The 24,202-nt window shown below is 40.2% G+C and overlaps 1 protein-coding gene across 1 annotated transcript in view; it reads left to right on the top strand.

Annotated features, from left to right (window-relative positions):
* LOC134656994 (nucleoporin 88) overlaps positions 1-24,202 on the top strand; it is a 183,431-nt gene that overhangs the window by 146,857 nt on the left and 12,372 nt on the right. Inside the window, exons 3-6 of the mRNA XM_063512559.1 lie at positions 13,879-13,992; positions 14,675-14,887; positions 15,623-15,791; positions 23,221-23,340. Of these exons, the coding sequence (XP_063368629.1) occupies positions 13,879-13,992; positions 14,675-14,887; positions 15,623-15,791; positions 23,221-23,340 (616 nt within the window). The remainder of the gene's footprint in view (positions 1-13,878; positions 13,993-14,674; positions 14,888-15,622; positions 15,792-23,220; positions 23,341-24,202) is intronic.

The raw sequence follows: 24,202 nt of genomic DNA, 5'->3' as shown, positions 1-24,202 counted from the left end.
TCTCCGGATAAAAAATGTATGTTTACATAATCAACGTTTGTAATTCCTACATATTTATCTTAAAAATAATAAATCAGTGGGTATAAAGTCTATTTTTTTATTTGGTAGACTAAAATGACATTTCATAGTATGAAATCATGAAATGACACATGATGTTCATACTATGAAATGTAATTTTAGTCTACCGAATATAGACTAGGTATAAAAACTTGTCAAGTGATAACCCCGTGCCGACACTCACAGCTCGGTCATAAAACTGTGGCGCGCAAAGGAGATTCACGGTTCGTGCGCGGTTTTAAGTTTAAATTTTGCTTGCAGGCGGCGATATAGGTGTAATTTTATACTTAAATCTGACTTTTGTGAAGGAGTGAATTTTCTGTACGGTAGTACTATTAGTTATTCTGTGATAGAACTCTTTTTTCTGACTGGCGCAAGTGTGCCATAAATACGAGTGGCTCTAGCTCTAGCTTGCCTCACTTCTTGTAGGTAGTTCTAGAGTAGTTGCGTTTGCCCCATAGTTGCGATTTCCCTGGCTGGCCTTATGTTAAAAAGTTTATAAACCTCAACCACCTTCATCACCCAGACTAACTTGATGGTGTTATATTATAACATTCGATTGCCACGAAAACTACCTCACGTACCAATATTGTTTGCAAGACTTGACCTAAATAAACATTTTCAGTTTTAAATAAAATATATTAAATTTAAAATAATTATAATGAACTCCGAAATAAATCTGGATAATATAATATAATGTAGTTTGTCAAAGGACTGTCTCAATTCAAACATAGAGAGAATTATACTATCTTTGTCTTAGACTAGTACTAGCACTCAAAAGAAAAGGATGAGTATAGTTTTTTTGTTCTTATTTTCTGACAAATTTGGTTTGACCAACTATATCTGTTCTATTAAGCCTACATCATTGTAGCGAAAGTCGCGGGGTGAATTTTGTTTGTTGTTCCCAACAGGAGTCGCAGTCACATTCAGGAGCCGATTCCATTCCCAATTTATTGAAACCATTTTATTTTATGGGCCCCAATTTTATTTTATATCCGCCGTACGGGAATTTTTCGCTTTTGTATTAATGATTTTTCTGATAATGCCTCTGTTTTAGATTCGTGTGTTTGCGATTGGAGAAAATTTTGACTTGGATATTTTGAATTTCTCTAAATGTTCATTCAAATATGCGTGTACTACCTACCTATTATAAAAACCGTCCCGGTACCAAACTAAGACTTATTACTTTTAAATTACTACACATCGTGTTATACTACTATTCGTTTATTTTTCATTGATAAATGTATACATATAATATTTAAAACTTTCGCGGTTTGAACACATAATTAACTCACATTTATTTATAGACGGGACTAAAAATAAATTTCGCGATCATCTATAAATGTGAGTTAAAATGTATACATATATGTGAATGACGAGTATAGCTTGTGGTATAATCAAACGACAAACTTGAACTATATTCATTCATAGATACCTATTTATCTAAAACATTCTAATGCACATTTGATCTTTGTTTAAATACAACTACAGATCATTGACCCTTAAATATTATTGCACATTTGAAGGGTTGCAGAGTTCATCGGACTTAGATATTAAATATGCATATATTCTAATATTTGAAACCCTTTTTACAGTGCCACTGGACAATCATTAACCAGACCGATGAAGGGGTGGTTAAATAAAGTGCAATAAGTATTTCAATAGTGGTTTATGTGATTGCTACATAATGAGAGGCATTAAAATACGAGTGTGGGTTACACTACTAAAATGACGTTTCGTATCGATAACTGTTTTAATATCTATGGATACTAGAATAGAGACCCACTTGAGTTTTGACTGCTGTTCCAAATTTAAACTCATAACCTTACAAAAATCTATAACGTTATGTACATTAAAGTGCAAATTTTCCTACTACCACAGATAAGAAAGTTCTCATAGTAAAATTGGTTGTAATAAAGCTTGTCATTTCCTACGGTTTCTGAACGCATTATAGAGCACTAATGACATGTGTGTAGATAACATTTTTAAAGTGATGGTGGCCGAGTGGATCTGACATCCGACATTCAATGCTGAGGGCGCGGGTTCAAATCCTGTCTCGTACAAATGAGATTTTCGAAACTTATGTACCACTAGCCGTAAAAGTGCATGGCGTATTTATCAATGAATTCATTTATAATTTTCTCCATGCAATTTTGCAGGAAGAAAATTATAAATGAATTACGGAATATCAGTTAATATTTACCACTAGCTTTTCGGTGAAGGAAAACATCGTGAGAAAACCTGCATATATCTGCGAAGAAATTCAAAACATGTATATGAAGTCCCCAATCCGCAATGGGCTAGCGTGGAGACTTAGCCCAAACCGTCTCGCGCATGAGAGGAGGCCTGTGCCCAGCAGTGAGACGTATATTATTATGGGATGAATTATTATTAATTGGTTTTTAGGGTTCCGTACCTGAAAAAGAAAAAACGGAAATATTAAAGTCGTGTAACGTGCACTAGGGTGCAAAAAAATTAAGCTAGTTTATACATAAGTCCCGTTTAAATGAATAATACCTACTCATATTCAATTTTATACATTTTTCATAAAACAATGCTTTCCCCGTATCGACCGGTGCGCCAATGATCTTGAGCACGGGCCCTAGCGCCCCCTAGGGACCCGCGTGCATACTAAACGTCACTCGCAAATAGAATAAATGTATAATCCTATTTTTCTATTCATACACGTACTTCCCCTATTTTTTAATGGGTGCGTTACTATTTGTTGCTTTCGAGGTGAGTTATGTGAGTACGAAATACTTACAAGTTATTGTTAAACTAAATATTAGTCGATTGTTCATGGGTTTCAAAATCAGATTAATTTTTTAAACAAATTTTAATCTAACAAATCATAAAGGCAGGGTATTTTGTTCCCGTATTTTAACACATTCACTGCCAAAAACACGTAATTATTTGTGTTCATTTTGTACTAGAAACGGGGCGCCTGGCACCGAAAGTAAAAATCGTGTAACAGCCATATTCGAACTTTAAGATACGTGATATATTAGATATAAAAACGATATGGATCGGATATGTCAGTGTCAAACAAGTGTCAATAGTGACGTTTATGTTTAAATAAACGTCACTTTTGACACACTAACGTTCGAATATAGCCGTAAGGATGAATGTTTGACGTGCGACATCGACAGTTCTACGGCGTAGCATAGTAGCGTCGTAGCACAATACTAAAGTCACAACTAACAAATGATCTGTCGTAGCTGCTTTGACGTGCATGTTAAGTAAAGTTGTGCCGTTCTCGAGAACGTTCTCCGTTTACTACGGGGAATGTTCTCGCACAAGAACATAATAATAACGTTAAGGTACTGCCGCGATTGTCAAAAATCCGGACAGTAACATCGATTTTGACATTTGCGGCAATACTGCAGCAGTAATGCTAGTGTTGTCTGAATCCGAGTAGTACCTTTACACCTACTCAACGTCAAATAAAATGTTTTTTTTACATTTGCACTATCGTAACAATAGTAGAGTACATGATGACTTTTGATGGCGAATATAGTCACATATGCTACTTTGTAAATTAAATTTAGTATCGTCAGCAAAGCATTTTCGTTATGGCCTATATTTTTATGCATGACCCATATATGTCCCTTTGTTTCCCATAAAGTTTTAAGTCTAATGTATTGTTTGTCATATTATCATTAGTCTTAAAATTGAAACCGTTAACATTTCAGGATTTTCGTAAGGTTAGCCCATAGATCGGTTTGGTTAGGTTAAGTTTGTTTTATGGCAATCCTGAAAAGTGACGTGTTTCTGAACCAAATAATTATGACTACCTAACGAAAATGCGGGCGAACAATCCATTATGACTTAAAACTTTTTGGGAAACAAATAGACCCCCCATATACATACCACCAACACCTAGTCATCGAGTTACCGTGGTAGCCCACCAATCCACATACATGTAACGATATATTATACCCGCGTATATTATATTCGGTTTGTTTAATTAAAACAACGGAAGCGATCGGGTGACCCTCGTTCGTTATATTTCATCGGGCACGTAAATATATAAATTATGCGGATATTTTTAATAGCCATTGGTCTTTCTGCTGTTTTAATTTTGGTTGAAATGTTGGTTTTTATATTTTATACGTGACTAGCAGATGGAAACATAAGGATTGCGATTTGCGATTAAAACTTTGATATGTAATTTATCATACCTAAGTCGCTAGGTATTTTTAGAACATACAAATGCCCAATCTAATTAAATAATAATTTATTGTCAGGCAACAAAGGCTCATAAATACATACCTGACAGATTAACATATGTACATACAATAATTATAATCTCAATAACTGATTTTTTTTTACACGCCAGATTTTTGCTGCGTCACCTGTTCTGGTATAGGGCTCGTAAAAATATAATAAAAAAAATATCCATATGTATACCCACTTGAACGAATTGTCTGTATGTACTTAAACATAGAGCAATGTCACGCGTCTTAAATTTTATCTTATCTATCTTATATTTCTCCATCTGACACACACTAATAGTTGTGTTATAAGGATTTTTCACAACACTAGCTGGTAAAGACTCTATTCTCCAAAAACTGATCAGAAGTACTTAACGGTGCATTTTATCCACAAAAGTGACAAAGTAATTAGATACAATTTTTTAGTTGTTGCCCCATTAATGATGTTTTAACACATTGTTAAATTAGAATCGACCTCTGGATCAGATTCAATAATGATTAGATAGCATAATGGAATCACTCACGTTAGACCGTACCTTGTCCGGGCCGGAGCTCCCGGGGTTTCGTTTTCTATGGAAAACATCACCTGTCATCTGTCATAGAAAAGTAAGCGCCGGAAGCTCCGGCCCGGACACGGCCCGGTCTAACGTGAGTCAGTATATGTGTACGTGTCAGTGACATACCGATAATTGTCAACCGTCCGATAAGCTCGCATTCATCACACGTTTATTGGCGTTAGAAACGGCCCGATCGCGCCCACCGCCCCATTGTCCTTCGCAAATAACCGTAAATTCACAGCGGACAAAATATAATAAATTGCCGATGAGATCTACCCGCAAAAACCAATACGTACTATCAAAATCTAACCCAAAACCTAATCACAGTAAATATAAAGCTTAAAATCGCGCAGAAAAAGTGTTTTAAGGCGGCAAATGCAGGAGAACCAGTCTATATTTGCCGTGAACCCTTTGTTGTCGGCTTTTTTTCGGTTGTTTCCGCGTAAAGCCTGATAGAACACGTTTTTCAAATCATTAAACAGTTTCGACCGCGGCGGAAAAAGGAAAGGCGGTGAAAAAACGCGGTAAAAATGCGAACGGCCGGCGAGGTGAGGCGATCGTTGTGACCACACGATAATGTTGAGGTGGGATGTATGCGTGTTGATACTTGCTATGCACTTGTTAATTTAGTAGCCAGGTGAGAGTCGAGCTGAGGCGGTAATCAGGGCGGAACACATTAAGGTTGATACTTGAGAAGCTCAGCGGGCGTAGCATGATGGTTCCATTTTTATCGCCTGTCACTATGCCCGTCACATTCACACTTACATACTTGTTAGAACGTAACAGGCATGGTGACAAGCGATAAAAATTCGACCGTGCTACCGCAGCTGCAATATTTAGTAGGTAAGTACATAATATAGTGCATAATTGTTTCCATCGTATTTTCTCGGAAACGTTCGTATTTGTCATGCTACTTCAGTCAACCTCAGTACTTTTTGTACCGAGACTGACTGAAATAGCAAGACACATTCGTACGTTTCCGTGAAAATACGATGGAAAATAACTATGCACTACATCTGTAGTAAACATTGTAATTTGCATTTTTATGAGGAGCTTTCAACGCGAATTTTTTTTTTTGTGACATGAACATGATAGTTTATAGTTATAAATAAACAAATAGTTTTAGTGCCCTGCTGCTGGATAATAAAGGCCTCTTCTTTTTCTATTTGGTATTTTTCATTTATGATCTGGTAGCCTCAACCAAAAAGTTAGAAAAAAGTATCAAAAACGTTACCGACAACCAGTGCAATACGTCGTCCGCAATCGACACCGCGGCCGCGGCTCTGGTACACCCATCGTAAACAACTCGCGAAATATGCCGCCTTTGCGCGCCGGCATATTTGCGCGTGTGACGAGTTGACGTCCGCAATGTCGGGATACAGGTGAACACGTGCTAGGCTTGCTTATTTTAACTGTTCGTCAACTGCGATTGGTGAAGGCTACCTATTGGCTGACTTGGATTTTGATAGATAAGTAGGTATGTCATGGGCGCATGGGTCTTGTTGACTAAGCGTTAGCAAAGGTGGCTGTTTCAGCTTGAGCAAAAAAGCTTTCGTATGTGTGGATGTTCTCCTCTACGGATCGCAATTTTTAACCGATTCTCGTGAATTTTTTTGAGCAGGTTCGATGATTAAATAGGTTTATTTTTGTAGTTTCAGATTTTTAATTTTTTGAAAATGGCAGAGCCCATATATTTATAAGTTACGCCCGCGAGGTCTACAGCTCACAACTCACTTCTTTGGTTAATCTTAAGGATTGGCGTACCTAGTGTCATACACAGATTTAGGTACTTATCCGTCCGTCCGAATTTCAAGATGATCAGTTATTGTACTAACATCACTACTAAAGTGTTAAAACTCTTGCCACATCTTCATATAAAATCCAAACGAAATTCAATAAATCCCAAACACTTCAAATGTACTTAAAAACTAAAGAACTTACGAAACCCACATAATCAACTAGCAAAAAAAACACTATCGCCTTGTTCAAAAAAGCCTGAACGTGGACGTACATAAATTTGAATCGCGCTTCGGGCGAACCGAAGTTTCGCACCATTAATTCTTGCCCGCAATCCACTGCACTTTTTCCGTTTTTTGGGGACACTGGGAAAGGGTTTCTAATCGGGAAGTGGCCTTTGGTCAATTGTTTTTTATGCTAAATAAGCAAGGAAGTTGGTCGAAAAAAAATTTACTCCCGATTGGAAATGCTAATACACAGTCTGTGGCCTATAAAGTAACAGTGGACAGTTGTGATATTAACTCTATTTCTAATTCATTTTATTAGAAGAGAGTTAGTACAATTCTTATGTTATAGAAACATGCGTGGTTGTTATTATCCCAATTTATCTAATGTCGGAAGAGTAAGAAACCGACAGGCGTATTCTAATTTTAATAACATGAATTAGATCTGTATTAGATATGGATCTGATCTGTCAGCGTCAAAAGTGACATTTCTTCAACCAAAAGCGTCACTTTTGACACTGACAGATCAGATCCAGATCTAATTTATGTTCAATTAGAATACGCCTGCTAATAGAGATGCCCGTAGCCAAGCTATGGGCCCAACAACCAGGTATCTTAAAAAATTAAGAAGTCAAACCTATATGTCAAAGCATTTAAGATAACTCATTTACTTGCAAACAGCTGCATAATTAAACAAAAAAAGATGTTGTTATATAAGGTAGGTATACCTACTTATTAAAAGAGTGTTCTCGACTATCTATTCAAATACTCCTACATGCATATTACCCATTACGGAACCACACATAACTGAGGAGCTCCGCTTAACAGACTTTTTCTATTTTTCGTGAACACGCGAAAAAACGAATTGCTTTTCTATATGCAAAGTAGCGACCACCACGTCTCCTCTCTGCGGCCGCACTAATACGATGGACGGTTCGGATTCTTCCACAATATATTGCGGTTTTTATGTTTTATTGGTCAGGATTTAGGTTCCATTAAACTTTTTCGAATTTTATGTTACGGAAGATATTGTTCTTCTTCTTCGGCAATTTTAAAAGGGGATCGGTGTTATTGTATCGCTCGGAAGGGAAATTAGGGATGATTTGTCGCCGATTTTTCCCCGCTTATGGGTTATCGATGGCGTCATTACCCTCGCCTCTAACTTTATTTTCCTCTTCGCAAATATCTACATTTTCCGCGCCACCTGCACGCCAAATAATTCTTAGTTCACACTTTGCTGTCTTTTTGGCTCACCGTTTCAACCATTATTCATCGCAACGTCATTCCCGTCGGCCATTATTAAAAACTTTATTAAAAACGGAAGGTAATTAGAAGCGACAATGTAGCGAACATCGATCAAGGAACAAGAAAGCGGCCGGCGCGCTTCGAATCTGCATCAAACGATCGCCCGGATTGCCACAATCAATTCTCATTTGAGGAAAAAACCCAGCCGAAGAAGGGCACAGATGGCAAGCCATTTTTAATCGTCGAACACCGGAAAGAAGAAGAATGCTCGCGAGTCAACCGCAGACAAATCGCCCATAATTAATGACGGAGCGTACATTTTTTTCCACTTCGATGCCAATAGTAGAAATAAAGGAGCCACATTAGAGAAGGGACGAAACAAAACAGGGTGCGGGTGTCGAACGAAAGGAGAATTTATCATCTCGGCGGCAGCGACAGTCGGCACGACCGCCAATGTCCATTTGGATAATGCCCGACGCGATTAAAAATATAAAAATACCCCACCGCCCGGTGGGGGAAGGGGATTTGACGGAGGACCGCGCTGAGGACACAAAAGGATTATAAATGAGAAGGAATTTTAGATAATATTTGTACGTTGGATGTGGATTGTAATGTCGGTGAGATCGGCTCGGGGGCGGCCGCCCGCCCGCAGGGGGAGCCTTCCGCGATTCGGCCCTAATGAGTGTTTGTATCAATTTGTTAGTATTGTATTTGAATATTTTTGTGCGTTCGTTACGATTTTAATCCCCCGTGGTCGTGGCAGTCTGGATCGATGTTCTCCGTTTTATATTTGTGTGGCGGTTTTTATTTTTAATACGGGCTCGTTTGATCGCGCGCCGGGTCGTTTGCGTGTTGATTAAAGGCGTCGTTGGCCTTTTTGCGGACCGATATCTCAAACCGCCCGAGTTTTATACTTTTTACCTTCACTTGCACCCGGTAACCCACAAAAAAACTGTAAAAACGCGCGAATTATATCGCTCGCCGCACAGTATAAGATTCGTAATTAATTGTTTACATGTGTAATAATAAATCCCTTACAAAAACGTGTGCAGCATCCGCGATAGTACCGCGCGTTTCATCTCCATAATTAATACATTTATATATTTTATTTTATTTTGGGTTTTTAAATACGGAGGATGAATCCGAATGAGCGGCCGAGAAAAGAATAACAGCGCGACGACACCGTCCGGCGACGTGTTTTCAATTCATTATCTCGAAAACAAAAATTTCATTAGCCCCGAGATTTCCTTTTTAAATTAAATTATTCATATATAAATTAAACAAAATATAATAGAGGTCCGCTCGAGTAAAAAAGCGGCTTTATCGTATCATATTTTATTAAACGAATTTATAATTCTACGCCGATTCGAGTAAATCCTGGGCGGGGGTCTCGGGAAAATATTTATGAATGCCGAGCAGAAAAATCCACAATAATAATTCAGGTTGGATGTCCGGCCTTACTTACCCTCGCTGATCTATTTAAAAAAGAGGCCCGGAAGGACAAAAGGGCTGCCCGTAAAAAAACTGGACACGTATAGAGGCCCCAAACGCTTTGTCTAATTCTTATTTTTTACCGAATCGGAACCTTTTCGCGTTTTTATCGGTTTTTGTTCCGGAGACATCGCGCGCCCGCGATTGTTCTAATGTGGGCCGTTTGTTACGGTTTTTTCTATTTTCACGTGTTCGTGATGACCCTCGCTTTGGTATGTAAAAATTGTGTGATTTACGCTCTTAAATGTGCCGTTTTCTTTGGGTCCTTTCTGTGTACATGCGAATCACTTCTAATTTATTGTCCTCTTGCCTGAGTTTGTTTACTATGTCTTATAAGGCGAGCATAGCTGTACTCACGTAGTTTTCTATGTCTAGATACCTTTGCGAGTATATACCGTTGCTAAGGCCTCTTTTTAACTTCTACAACTCTTTGAAACTATCTGATCCTAAGTTGAAGCCAAAGTATACCAACACAAGAATAACTCCAGGGGTTCTTAAACAGTTCTTATCATTACCAGCCTATATATATATCTACCTGTATTTGTTCTCTGTTTACTTTTGGACACAGGTTCGACCAGGGTTTGAACGATCTCGAATTTGGGGCTTTTAGTTATACTAGTTAGGTAGGTAGGCACTAATAGTAATGCTAGTCCAGTAAACTTTTACTCGCCAATTAAATAGAGAGGGATTAATGCAACGTGAACAAAAGCGCATTAAACTCACGTACGTCGCGCACCTCGAAAATGGGTAAATGGGTTTTAAACTTTTTTTCTAATCCGCCTATTGTGGAAACTGGCTGTCTCCGAAATTATTTTCTCTGAACATACTATACGTACTAATATCCTTTGACAAATCCTATCAATTTGATCGATTCCCTATAAAATAGTTTGTCATTAGTACTGACTTCACCGGAAACATCTCATATTTTTGTAAGGGATCGAAAATTTCCATTTCATTAATGAAAGTTTCCTTGGTTTCCTGTGAAATTTTCCTAAATTTTGCGAGAACTTTTCGAACTTTTTGGAAGCTTTCCGCAACTAGCACATTTGTAGTACAGTAAACTGCCGAGATAACTAACCCCCCCTGCACAGAAACTCGTTTGCAAGTTACCTCTGCAGTGTACATTCGCTTGATACAGATCAAACGACACCTGTATATTATTTTACAGTACATATGGTGCTACTTTCCCAAACTAGTGCGTATGACGAAAGTTTAAAGTGCCATATGTACTGTAAAACGTTGTACGATACACGTGCGAATAGGTAATTCGCAACTCATGTCGTTAATTTATCGCCACTCGTTTCGAATTTCCTCTTTTCCGCACTTGTATCGTAAATAACTATTTATTGTTTACTGTGTATTGCATTTGTATTTTGGCCCGGTCGTATTAGTTATTATCGCAGGTGACTGGACAACACAAATTCATCATAAATACTATTCAAATTGAAACCCCACGCATTAGAAGAGGGTTGGCCGAGGGCTTACGGGAGATTGGGACTGACTTCGACCCGTCTTACGTTGTCATTGGTATTCAAGACGCGTTTGGGACATCATGCCAATGTTTTACTGTATTAATCTGTGTACTAACTGATCTGATACCTTTAGCATTAGAGCGAAGTACTCACTCTACTATATTTGATACGGCTCGGACTGACTTCGACCCGTGTTAAGTTGACATTGGTATTCAAGACGCGTGACATATCATGTCAATGTTTTACTGAATTAACGTTTAGTGTTTTACGTCTAATTGAGCCTTGGCTATTAGACCACACAGTCAGTGTCAACCAATGCACGCCTTAGACCCAATTTATCCTTAAGACTAAACGGTCAAAGCCACTTTCTAGCGACGTTATGAATAAGAATTTTGGAGAGTAATAAGAAAACTGACAATGTATGTCAAAACAGAGAGATTTGACATGATCAATGCATATTATAAAACAAAGCCCCTTGCCGCGTCTGTCTGTCGGTATGTTTGCGATAAACTCAAAAACTACTGAACGGATTTTCATGCGGTTTTCACCTATCAATAGAGTGATTCTTGAGGAAGGTTTAGCTGTATAATTTGTAAAGGTTTTGTGTAAATTAGTTGAACTACCCGTGCGAAGACGGGGTGGGTCGCTAGTTTAAAATAAAAGAAGAAATGATTTATTGCGTATATTATGTTAACACAGTAGCAGATATGATACAATTACATATTTCAAACCACAAAACCTACAGGTGTGTAGGTTATATTTAAATCAGACGTAGACCTTAAGATAAGCATGCCTAATATGCCTATACCAAAAAAGAAAACAATGTTTGCCTTTATTAAATTATGGATGTTCGACAGCATTAAAATTTCACTTTCCCCCAACTCCCATGAAACTCCTTTTTTCAACGCAACCACAATTTCCGAACGTCCGATTAACCCTTACAAACAAAAATGGCCGCCATAATCAAATTATTATCAAAGCCAAGGGTGAGACCTTCCTTCGTATTTATCATGAGAATATGAATGGTTCTTTTTTACCCCGATTATAATGGTGCGGACACCGGCCACCGGATCTTTGGGTGAAAATTATGATTTTTATTTAGGTGGGGTGTGGGGACGTTTGGATATGAGTTTTCTTTCACGTGTGTGAGTGGCGTGACATCCTTTATTTTATCTATTGTCTGCTATTGTTCTCAGTGACGCAGCCACGCCATAACGCGACAAATATTTGACAAATTGATATGCAAAGTGAGGGTGACAGTTGTCTTTTTGTTTCGCTGTTACTTCAGGCTAGACGTGACAAATTAAGTTTTTTAGGCAATATGTATATTGAAAATATGTTGCTGCACGAGTTTGATCTCATTTTGATACGACTTTTTAGATCGCTCACGCTGATTGGTGCATGTGAAATAAAGTGAAAGTCGTGGGTGAGATGCGCGCCAATCACCGATACGATCGTCAAGGTCGTATCAAAACTAGTTCAAAATCGTAACAAGTTATTAAATATGAATCGGGATCTTGTTTTGCAGTCCGTCAAGACATTGTAGAAATTAAAAAAGCGGCCAAGTGCGAGTCGGACTCGCCCATGAAGGGTTCCGTATTTAGGCGATTTATGACGTATTAAAAAAAAACTACTTACTAGATCTCGTTCAAACCAATTTTCGGTGGAAGTTTACATGGTAATGTACATCATATATTTTTTTTAGTTTTATCATTCTCTTATTTTAGAAGTTACAGGGGGGGGGACACACATTTTACCACTTTGGAAGTGTCTCTCGCGCAAACTATTCAGTTTAGAAAAAAATGATATTAGAAACCTCAATATCATTTTTGAAGACCTATCCATAGATACCCCACACGTATGGGTTTGATGAAAAAAAATTTTTTGAGTTTCAGTTCGAAGTATGGGGAACCCCAAAAATTTATTGTTTTTTTTCTATTTTTGTGTGCAAATCTTAATGCGGTTCACAGAATACATCTACTTACCAAGTTTCAACAGTATAGTTCTTATAGTTTCGGAGAAAAGTGGCTGTGACATACGGACGGACAGACAGACGGACAGACAGACAGACAGACATGACGAATCTATAAGGGTTCCGTTTTTTGCCATTTGGCTACGGAACCCTAAAAAGTGGCAACACTGTAGTGTCGTCCCTTTCTAATCAACCTAAGAAAACGGAACGACACTACAATATTGTTTTTTTTTATTTCTACATTTTCTTGTCGGGCTATAGATGTTTTATGTGTTCCCTTGCCATGTCCGAGAGACGATTACCGCCTATTTGTTGGTTTCCGATTAAATAAATAGCTACGAATATACGTAGAGATGTATCTGTCCTGTCATATGTCTGTGTAGTACATCCCTAGTTATTTATGTGTCATCATCATCATTGGCCTTAGCGTCTATTGTAGACGATTTATGGTGTAAGACATTACACCGCCTGGGACGGAATTAAGGAAACACAGGGATGCCCAGCACCTGCATTACCCTCTCGGCTTCGCTGTCTTATTTATGTGTATGTAATTTTATTAATATTTCATTGTGTGGCGAGAATTAGGGACAAATGTGTCTGCCAGAGATCTGCCCGCAGTTGCTAGCGTTTTCACTTTTCACCATTTCCTTTATCATCATCATCATCATCATTTTAGCCTTCGGTCGCCCACTGCTGAGCATAGGCCTCTCTTCGTGTACGCCACTTGTCCCGGTCACAGGACCGGGGGCACACAGGCTAGTCTCATCCAAAAGTGCCCCGCGACACTTCGAACGTCATCCACCCAACGACCCAACGGATGCCAGGCGCTTACATGCCTTCATATTCTTCAAAAATAAAAACAAAAATACCGTTTGCAAATTTTTTGAAAGACTTATTTCTGTTTTTCAGGAGTTTCTCTCTGGACGAGCGGTTCCTGTATTCGCAGGGCGAAGTCCGCCGCGTGCAGTGGCACTCCAGCTCGCTGTCGCACTTATGGGTCCTCGTCTCTGATAACACCATCAGGTAATGAAACCTCACCACGTTTTAATAACAAAACTTCCGTGAGACACAGACATGTTAAATATATTAAAAACGGGTCACTCACGTATTTTAAGTCGAAAACGCTCGACATGTTTCACTCCGTACCGAGTAGTGTCATCAGGAGCTTGCGTTAACGGTGACGTGACGTGAGGCTGTGGGGTATTGTGAGTGACCTCTACCATATGGGGTAGGTATAACACATTACAGCCAGCACCTGGAAATTTCTATAATCAACGGAACGCAAGTGATGGGAACAGGAGCCGTGCTGTTCTAGAAGAAAAAGAAAGAAAGGAAATACATTCGTTTAACGCCACATCATATTACATATGAAAAAGAAGACATCCAGACATAAAAGAATTGGACGATAAAATAGGACTCAACATTATGCCGCGGCAATCCGTGGCGCTGATTGTCAGTGGGGACCTGACTTAAATTATGAGTTAGTTACACATTTAAAAACTACAATTCTACGCTTGTTGTGACCATTGGCATCATCTATTGAGTAGTTTTTAATGATGGCTTTATGGTTTACTTCTAAAAATAAAAGTGTAGGTACATCACTTTTATTTTTAGAAGTAACTTACGCTGCTTAACCAGCAATTTACGGTTTCATCGTGGTTTCATCATAACCGTCTGTTCTAAAATCGACATCATTAAATTCCAGGTTATACAACATCGGCCTAAAATCCGGTCCGAAGCTTGTCAAGATCTTCACCATCGGACCTAAGCCTGCCGGTCTACTAGCATCGCGACCTCTCCTGGACAGCTTGGGAGACACGGCTGTGGATTTCACTACTACACCTGGATCTGATAGCATTCTGATTCTGAGGGGAAACGGAGACGTTTACATGATGGAGTGTGACTTGGAAGCTAAAACGTGAGTCTATTTATCTTCACCATCGGACCTAAGCCTGCCGGTCTACTAGCATCACGACCTCTCCTGGACAGCTTGGGAGACACGGCTGTGGACTTCACTACTACACCTGGATCTGATAGCATTCTGATTCTGAGGGGAAACGGGGACGTGTATATGATGGAGTGTGACTTGGAAGCTAAAACGTGAGTCTATTGGTCTTCACCGTCTGCTCTAAGCCTGCCGGTCTACTAGCATCACGACCTCTCCTGGACAGCTTGAGAGACATGGCTGTGTACTTCACTACTACACCTGGGGCCGACAGCCTTCTGATTTTGAGGGGGAACGGAGACCTTTATGATGATCGAGTGCGACTTGGAAGCTACAACGTGAGCCTTATTTTTAACTTTATAAAAAAGGGAGAAAAACGCGAGACTTTTTCTCGCGTAACTCTTCTCGTGCTAAATACGTGTAGTACTAAGCCAATTGCTAAGTATTTAAGAGACTAGCACATAAGATTGCAATTAGCGAAGCCGTCTCGAACCAATAACTGAGCATTAATTTAGTCTACAGAGTCGATTACTAAAATCTGTTTTTTTTTCTGACACAATGTTTGCCATTTCAGTACACCGGTTACTGACTTCCCAGCATTCATGGAAGTATTTAAATACAAGCATTTCATAGGAAACTCCGACGATTTGTTCCAATAACTTCAAATTACTTCAATTCTTTAGTCTTACGATGTCATGTTAATTTCAGATTGCAGCACAAACTGACCGGGCCGCTAGCAATGTACCCTCCAGCAGATGACAACTACGGCTCCGAGTCATGTTCCATCACAGCTCTGTCTAACAGTAAAGATATGCCACCGTTAGTTGTGGTGGCTACCTGTTCTGCACAACTGTACCACTGTCTTCTCTTACCCAATGTAAGTACAACTATATTAGAATACAGTATAGTCTAACAATGTACCCTCCAGCTGATGATAACTATGGTTCCGAGTCCTGTTCCATAACAGCTCTGTCTTACAGTAAAGATATGCTATCGTTAGTTGTGGTGGCTACCTGTTCTGCACAACTGTACCACTGTCTTCTCCTACCCAATGTAAGTACAACTATATCAGAATACAGTATAGTCTAACAATGTACCCTCCTGCGGATGACAACTATGGCTCCGAGTCATGTTCCATCACAGCTCTGTCTAACAGTAAAGATATGCCACCGTTAGTTGTGGTGGCTACCTGTTCTGCACAACTGTACCACTGTCTTCTCCTACCCAATGTAAGTACAACTATATTAGAATACAGTATAGTCTAACAATGTACCCTCCAGCTGATGATAACTATGGTTCCGAGTCCTGTTCCATAACAGCTCTGTCTTACAGTAAATATATGCCACCGTTAGTTGTGGTGGCTACCTGTTCTGCTCAACTGTACCACTGTCTGTTATTACCCAATGTAAGTACAACTATATCAGAAAGAATACAGTATAGTCTAGCAATGTACCCTCCAGCTGATGATAACTACGGCTCCGAGTCTTGCTCCATAACAGCTCTGTAAAGATATGCCGCCGTTAGTTCTGGTAGCTACCTGGTTTGCACAACTGTATCACTGTCTTCTCTTACCCAATGTAAGTACAACTTTATCAGAATACAGTATAGTCTAGCAATGTACCCTCCAGCTGATGATAACTATGGTTCCGAGTCCTGTTCCTTAACAGCTCTGTCTTACAGTAAAGATATGCCACCGTTAGTTGTTGTAGCGTATAAAAATGAGAATTTTTTGAAGCGGCGAGGGCCGAATAGTTGTGGTTTGTTAAGATTATGCTTTCAACACTTTTAAATGCTCAACAATAGATGCCGGATAAGGCTCGCAGCAAGACACTGAACCATTGAAATACAAGGACCTCTTGTTGCTTTAAACCTGGTTATGAGAGTAGGGATAGGGCGCTATAAAGGATAAGGCCAAATGTGTATCATGCAATTTACTTTCCAAATCGGTGACAGACCTTATTTACATGGCACCTCGCTAGATGCGGGCGCTGGGAAACAGAGAATACCCCGACCGCTGAGGGGGAACGTTAATATAGTCCTAGAGCCTTAAAAATACGGCCGCGAGATCAAACGGGACGCGAGATTTTGGCCAAAATCTAACACTAAAGTTTGGTGCACTCACGAATCCGGCGCAAGGTCGTTATCCGGAGAAACACTGCTGCTGGCCGCAGCAGGCGGATGTGGTCAGAAGGCGGCGGCCGTTCGTCGAGCCTTAACTTCTTTAAGCCAGGGCGAGAACGGTCCGCGGCAGCCGGTATCTTCGCGGGCGGGACCGCATGAAGAGCCTCGGGATCGTCAAGCGGCGCTCTGGGCCGCCTGACGCACGGTCTGCGGGTCGGGGCCGTGCCCTACGGCTATGGGACGGCGCGGGTACGCCGCGCCGTGGAGTTCGATGATGTGCGCGGGGGGCCGTGTGCTGAAACCTTGGGGTCGTCGAACGGCTGGTAGCGCCGTCCGGCACGCTGCCCACGGGCCGAAGCAGCGCCCTGCGGTGGGAGGCGGCGTCAATGCGCCGCGCCGCCAAGCTGGCGGCACACGCTGACGTGCGCGGGAGCACGACTGTCCACCATGTTTCCCCTTCGGAAGGCGGCGAAGGGTACACCGGAACGCGCACTTCACTCACGCGAATCCCCCACGCGATTCACCCACGGAAACGGGCCTACATCATAGTCCGAGTTCCCACCGGCTGAGCCGGGCGGCAGGAGGAGACGTGATAATTTTTCCCACAATCGATCTAGGACAAGCTTCCAGCCCACGTCGTCCCGACAAACCAAAAACCCCCCCAAGTGTTCTGACCTGTCACCTCTCGAAAAGTCCACCAACCCGTCAATTGCGTTTCGATTCACATCAATGCATTAAACTTCAAACCAACTCGAGCATTTTTTAAATCCAGTAATTCTTGTAAAATACAAATGTTCATTAATACTTGAATTATTTTAAGTTGTTAACAATAATAATTAATAATTACATCTTTTATTACTATTTCCTACATTGTTTCGTTCGGAATATCTTCCCTGCCTATGCAGTAACGAAACCTTCGTTTATTTTGACGTTTCTTCTGTCGAACGATGGAGGACCCACATATTTATGATTTATAATTTTAAGAAATTTTATAAATGATTCTAAAATACTAATTAGATTAGGATGTGACCTATTTGAGCAGTTAGAGTGGATCACAAGGATCATTTTGATATGCGCAAAGCCAGGTTCAGTCCAGTAATTTCAGCACAACCCGGGTGACAAGTTCCGTTCGAGTGGCATTCTCTTTGGGCTTGTTTCTTCGAATCTAGCCAGCCAGGAGGCGGGGTATTTTGATCAACCTACAGCTGAGAAGGTATACTACAGTTTTACATAATTGTCATACTTTGGTATATGTTATTTTGTCGGAAATGCGACACTCATTCATTGCAGGTTGTGTAGTATGTTTTTAGTATGGGAAACCGTGTAGCATCGCTACAATATCCCCTCTCTCGGCAAAGAGGTTAAGTCCGCTTAACCGAGGCAGCCGGGGTAACCGGAGAATTTTTCCCGAAATCAACAAGTCTATTAGGACGTTAATTATGCATGCATATATATACATATACATTTAACATATATCATTGTTATACCCTAAGCTTAGACTTATATGTTGAGCATGCCGGCTATTATTAAAACTTAGTCTACTTATGTCCGTCTCTTGGACTATAAAGTTTTATTACTACTTGTTAGACCTATGTCCTAGACCTTTATCCTTGTATGTTATGTATTGGAAATCACAGTGTCTAGCTAGTACACTGTGGTTTCTACAACCTAACTAAAAATATCCCTTGGATTTCATTTAAAATAATCCTAAGTTGAGTGGTCTAACCACTTTCAATGTAACTACCAATAAGCTAATCTCTATTTTATGGTTAACTAATGTATTTAAAACCTAATTTAAATATCAAGTATTTTCAACTATATTTTTCAATTCTTACTATTTAGTATATTACTAGTAGTCATATACATAGTACAATACTAATAATTATGTTTTAATATAGCATGCTCTACTATGCTTATATGCCTATAACTATAAAACTACTAGTACCTTAATGGAATGTGGTAACTAGTTGCTAGTTTATACCTAGTAATTGCACTTATAGTGGAGGCTAACTTGTAGCTCACACTCAAGTCATATTCCAATGTGTAGCCAGCGGGCTTACACTAAGTGAAAAAGAAAAAACTTGGTTTTCTTTTTCATGTCAAAGTCAGTGAGTTATATCCCATATAAATGAATCACCCTGGACCCTTAGGGTGTGTAGTCACAAAAAAATAAGGTTTTCCAGAAAACACTTGAAAAAATCTTGACCAAATGAGTCAAGGAAGTATGCATACTCAAAAAAAATGGGTTGTTACCGAAGTTCACCCGAAAAATAAAAATAAGTTGCTAGCTTGAAAATACACCTTGTAAAATACAATTTTGAGCTTAATGTCACTTAACCAATGCTCTGAGATTAAATGGTAACTGAATTTTTTCAGATTACCTTAACTACAAAGCGGTTTGCTCTAGCAGTCGGAAATTCGGAGGTTATGTGACAAATCAGGAATACTACTCCATGTGGAATGCAGCATGCCGTTCGTCGACATCTCCCTACCTTTAGCGAATACAAATGGTGCATGTTTCAGTACAACATAAAAAATGCTATGCAAAGATAGCTGTAATTGAGGTTGGTACTAAGGCCAATTTCCTCAAATTTCAAACAAAACAAATAATGTGAACATTTAAGTTCTATAAAATAGTTCTATTTAGAACCGAATAAGTCAAAACCGAAAAAAATAATTTAGAGTGTCTCGTCTATTCTACTAAGTCTCCGGAATGTTAAGTTTGAGTTGGTTTGACAAGTAAAAGTGGATAAATATTTTAATACTCTTGAAATGTGTGGGAAATGGGTTGACCGGGCGGGCGGGTGTCCAATGCGGCACCCAGTGGTCGCGTATTAAACAATGAGGTATTAGACACGGGTAGGGGTGGGTGGCTTAGCTATCTACCCCACCTACTTCATGAAATTCCTCTCCTTCCCCGTCCGGCATGTCGGTGAAAAAGCTGGTTTGCTTGTGTCAGGGTATGTAATAAAGTATAATAAATTGATAACACTTCACTTTACACATGAAGTGTTAAAATAATTATCACTATGCTCTCAAATGGAGCGTGGTGGAAAAAATAATATGTGGCTGAGCGCTATGCTAATTAGTCATAGTGTAGCCTAATAAAAATTATAATAATTGATAAAATTGCTACCCTGCCACAAGCAAACTTACAAATTAATTGACATTGTGTTTTTAACTCCAATAATTCAACAATTTTTTTTAAATATTAAGTTTTTTTTTAAATGAAAATTTTTTTTATAAATTGTTATTATCACCTTTCCAAGCTCACAGTAACCAGGGTAAATGTTTAGAAAGCTTTTAAGTTCGGGCGCCATTGTAGCGTATAAAAATGGGAATTTTTTGAAGCGGCGAGGGCCGAATAGTTGTGGTTTGTTAAGATTATGCTTTCAACACTTTTAAATGCTCAACAATAGATGCCGGATAAGGCTCGCAGCAAGACACTGAACCATTGAAATACAAGGACCTCTTGTTGCTTTAAACCTGGTTATGAGAGTAGGGATAGGGCGCTATAAAGGATAAGGCCAAATGTGTATCATGCAATTTACTTTCCAAATCGGTGACAGACCTTATTTACATGGCACCTCGCTAGATGCGGGCGCTGGGAAACAGAGAATACCCCGACCGCTGAGGGGGAACGTTAATATAGTCCTAGAGCCTTAAAAATACGGCCGCGAGATCAAACGGGACGCGAGATTTTGGCCAAAATCTAACACTAAAGTTTGGTGCACTCACGAATCCGGCGCAAGGTCGTTATCCGGAGAAACACTGCTGCTGGCCGCAGCAGGCGGATGTGGTCAGAAGGCGGCGGCCGTTCGTCGAGCCTTAACTTCTTTAAGCCAGGGCGAGAACGGTCCGCGGCAGCCGGTATCTTCGCGGGCGGGACCGCATGAAGAGCCTCGGGATCGTCAAGCGGCGCTCTGGGCCGCCTGACGCACGGTCTGCGGGTCGGGGCCGTGCCCTACGGCTATGGGACGGCGCGGGTACGCCGCGCCGTGGAGTTCGATGATGTGCGCGGGGGGCCGTGTGCTGAAACCTTGGGGTCGTCGAACGGCTGGTAGCGCCGTCCGGCACGCTGCCCACGGGCCGAAGCAGCGCCCTGCGGTGGGAGGCGGCGTCAATGCGCCGCGCCGCCAAGCTGGCGGCACACGCTGACGTGCGCGGGAGCACGACTGTCCACCATGTTTCCCCTTCGGAAGGCGGCGAAGGGTACACCGGAACGCGCACTTCACTCACGCGAATCCCCCACGCGATTCACCCACGGAAACGGGCCTACATCATAGTCCGAGTTCCCACCGGCTGAGCCGGGCGGCAGGAGGAGACGTGATAATTTTTCCCACAATCGATCTAGGACAAGCTTCCAGCCCACGTCGTCCCGACAAACCAAAAACCCCCCCAAGTGTTCTGACCTGTCACCTCTCGAAAAGTCCACCATCCCGTCAATTGCGTTTCGATTCACATCAATGCATTAAACTTCAAACCAACTCGAGCATTTTTTAAATCCAGTAATTCTTGTAAAATACAAATGTTCATTAATACTTGAATTATTTTAAGTTGTTAACAATAATAATTAATAATTACATCTTTTATTACTATTTCCTACATTGTTTCGTTCGGAATATCTTCCCTGCCTATGCAGTAACGAAACCTTCGTTTATTTTGACGTTTCTTCTGTCGAACGATGGAGGACCCACATATTTATGATTTATAATTTTAAGCAATTTTATAAATGATTCTAAAATACTAATTAGATTAGGATGTGACCTATTTGAGCAGTTAGAGTGGATCACAAGGATCATTTTGATATGCGCAAAGCCAGGTTCAGTCCAGTAATTTCAGCACAACCCGGGTGACAAGTTCCGTTCGAGTGGCATTCTCTTTGGGCTTGTTTCTTCGAATCTAGCCAGCCAGGAGGCGGGGTATTTTGATCAACCTACAGCTGAGAAGGTATACTACAGTTTTACATAATTGTCATACTTTGGTATATGTTATTTTGTCGGAAATGCGACACTCATTCATTGCAGGTTGTGTAGTATGTTTTTAGTATGGGAAACCGTGTAGCATCGCTACATTGTGGTGGCTACCTGTTCTGCACAACTGTACCACTGTCTGTTATTACCCAATGTAAGTACAACTATATCAGAAAGAATACAGTATAGTCTAGCAATGTACCCTCCAGCTGATGATAACTATGGTTCCGAATCCTGTTCCATAACAGCTCTGTCTTACAGTAAAGATATGCCACCGTTAGTTGTGGTGGCTACCTGTTCTGCACAACTGTACCACTGTCTGTTATTACCCAATGTAAGTACAACTATATCAGAAAGAATACAGTATAGTCTAGCAATGTACCCTCCAGCTGATGATAACTATGGTTCCGAGTCCTGGCCCCGTAGACAACATGCCAATCGCTAACGCTCCGTAGCGAACGAAACGCAACTGTCACTATCACACTAATATGGTACAGTGGTAGAGAGACACAAAGCGATTCGATGGCGAAGCGATAGCGATTGTCACCTTGGCTAGGCCGCCTGTTCCATCACAGATTTATCTAACAGTAACGATATGCCGCCCGTTAGTTGTGGTGGCTACCTGTTCTGCACAACTACCACTGTCTGTTATTACCCAACGTGAGTACCAATACAAATTCGATCCATATTGATCAACACAAAAATAGTTTACTAAAGTCACAAAGTTCTAAACCAGCCAGCAGGTTAAGGCCAGTTTCTCAATAGGTAATCTCTTCCATTTAAAATTGTATTTGGTAGGCCAAGACGAAGAGTGAATAAATATGTAATAATTACTTTAGGTTGTATAGTAGAAACAATTGCTTCATAAGTCAGAAACGCGCATGTGACACCCTTCATATAGCAACATCCATAGACTACGAAAACCACTTAGCGTTGCTTGATAGTCTCCATAGGCTACGGCGGCCAAAATCTAGAAAGAAAAAGTATTTTATACAATAGTGATATAATCAAGATTTTCAATTTCGTACCTAACTTAGGCAACTCAGCAAGCTTCGTTGCCTAAACACGGTGCTCAACTGAAAGGCTCTCCATTATGTCACGATTGTATAAAATACTATTATCTTGCGCTATGTTACCCTGTGTACCTTATTCAGAATTTCAACCTTTTATTATACAATTTCAGAATGTCAACCTTTTATTATACAATTTCAGGCCACAGAGAAGGAAGACAGCCACGCCCTCTACGTCGTGGAGGCAGTGGAGCTGAGCATTGTTCTGAATCCGGACGACAATGTGGACATGCAGTACTCATACCCTGTGCATCTGTACCCTGTTAGTATAGTTACACTTTTTAGGTTTGTAAGTATGCTAGGAAGAGCTCATAAGTCTCAACACACCTACCTTAGGTGGGTTGAGTCACTAAAGGTAGCGTGAGTTTCATAAAGTATGAGAATTGTGACAGTTTAAAGTCTATTTTTTTATTCGGTAGACTGAAATGACAGTTAATAGTATGGAATGACATTTCATGTTCATACTATTAACTGTCATTTCAGTCTACCGAATAAAAAAATAGACTTTAGTGCATAGTAGTAGTAGTAAAACACTTTATTGTACAAGACGAAACATAAAACAATAAATTTAACCATAAAAATAAATCCATACTAATATTTTAAATGCGAGTGTGTCTGTCTGTCTGTTACCTCTTCACGATTAAACCGCTGAACCAATTTAGTTGTAATTCGGTATGGAGATAGTTTGAGTCCCGGTGAAGGACATAGGATACTTTTTATCCTAGAACTCACCCCTCAAGGGGGTGAAAAGGGCGGTGGAAATTTGTATGGGAAATCAATAACCGCTGAACCGATTTAGATGAAACTTGGTATGCGGATAGTTTGAGCTGTTGGGAACGATACAGAATAATTTTTATTCCCGAAATCATCCCTTAAGGGTGTAAAAAATGGGGTGGAAATTTATAGAGTGGACCAATTTGGGGATGAAAAGAAGGATGAATAAAAAACAGTTTTGTTTGAAAAGTAAGGTACCCAAATTACTTATTCCACGCAGACGAAGTCGCGGGCAAAAGCTAGTTTAACCATATTATACGGTCATCTTAAATTATTCTAACGGTCAGTATATCCTAATGTGTGTGTGATGAATCAAAGTCCTTGGTACAATCATTTACTTTTAATTTACT

This window comes from Cydia amplana, chromosome 19 (genome assembly GCF_948474715.1).
Source record: "Cydia amplana chromosome 19, ilCydAmpl1.1, whole genome shotgun sequence".
In the NCBI taxonomy this organism is placed as follows: Eukaryota; Metazoa; Arthropoda; class Insecta; order Lepidoptera; family Tortricidae; genus Cydia; species Cydia amplana.
This window is presented reverse-complemented; position numbering and strand designations above follow the sequence as displayed.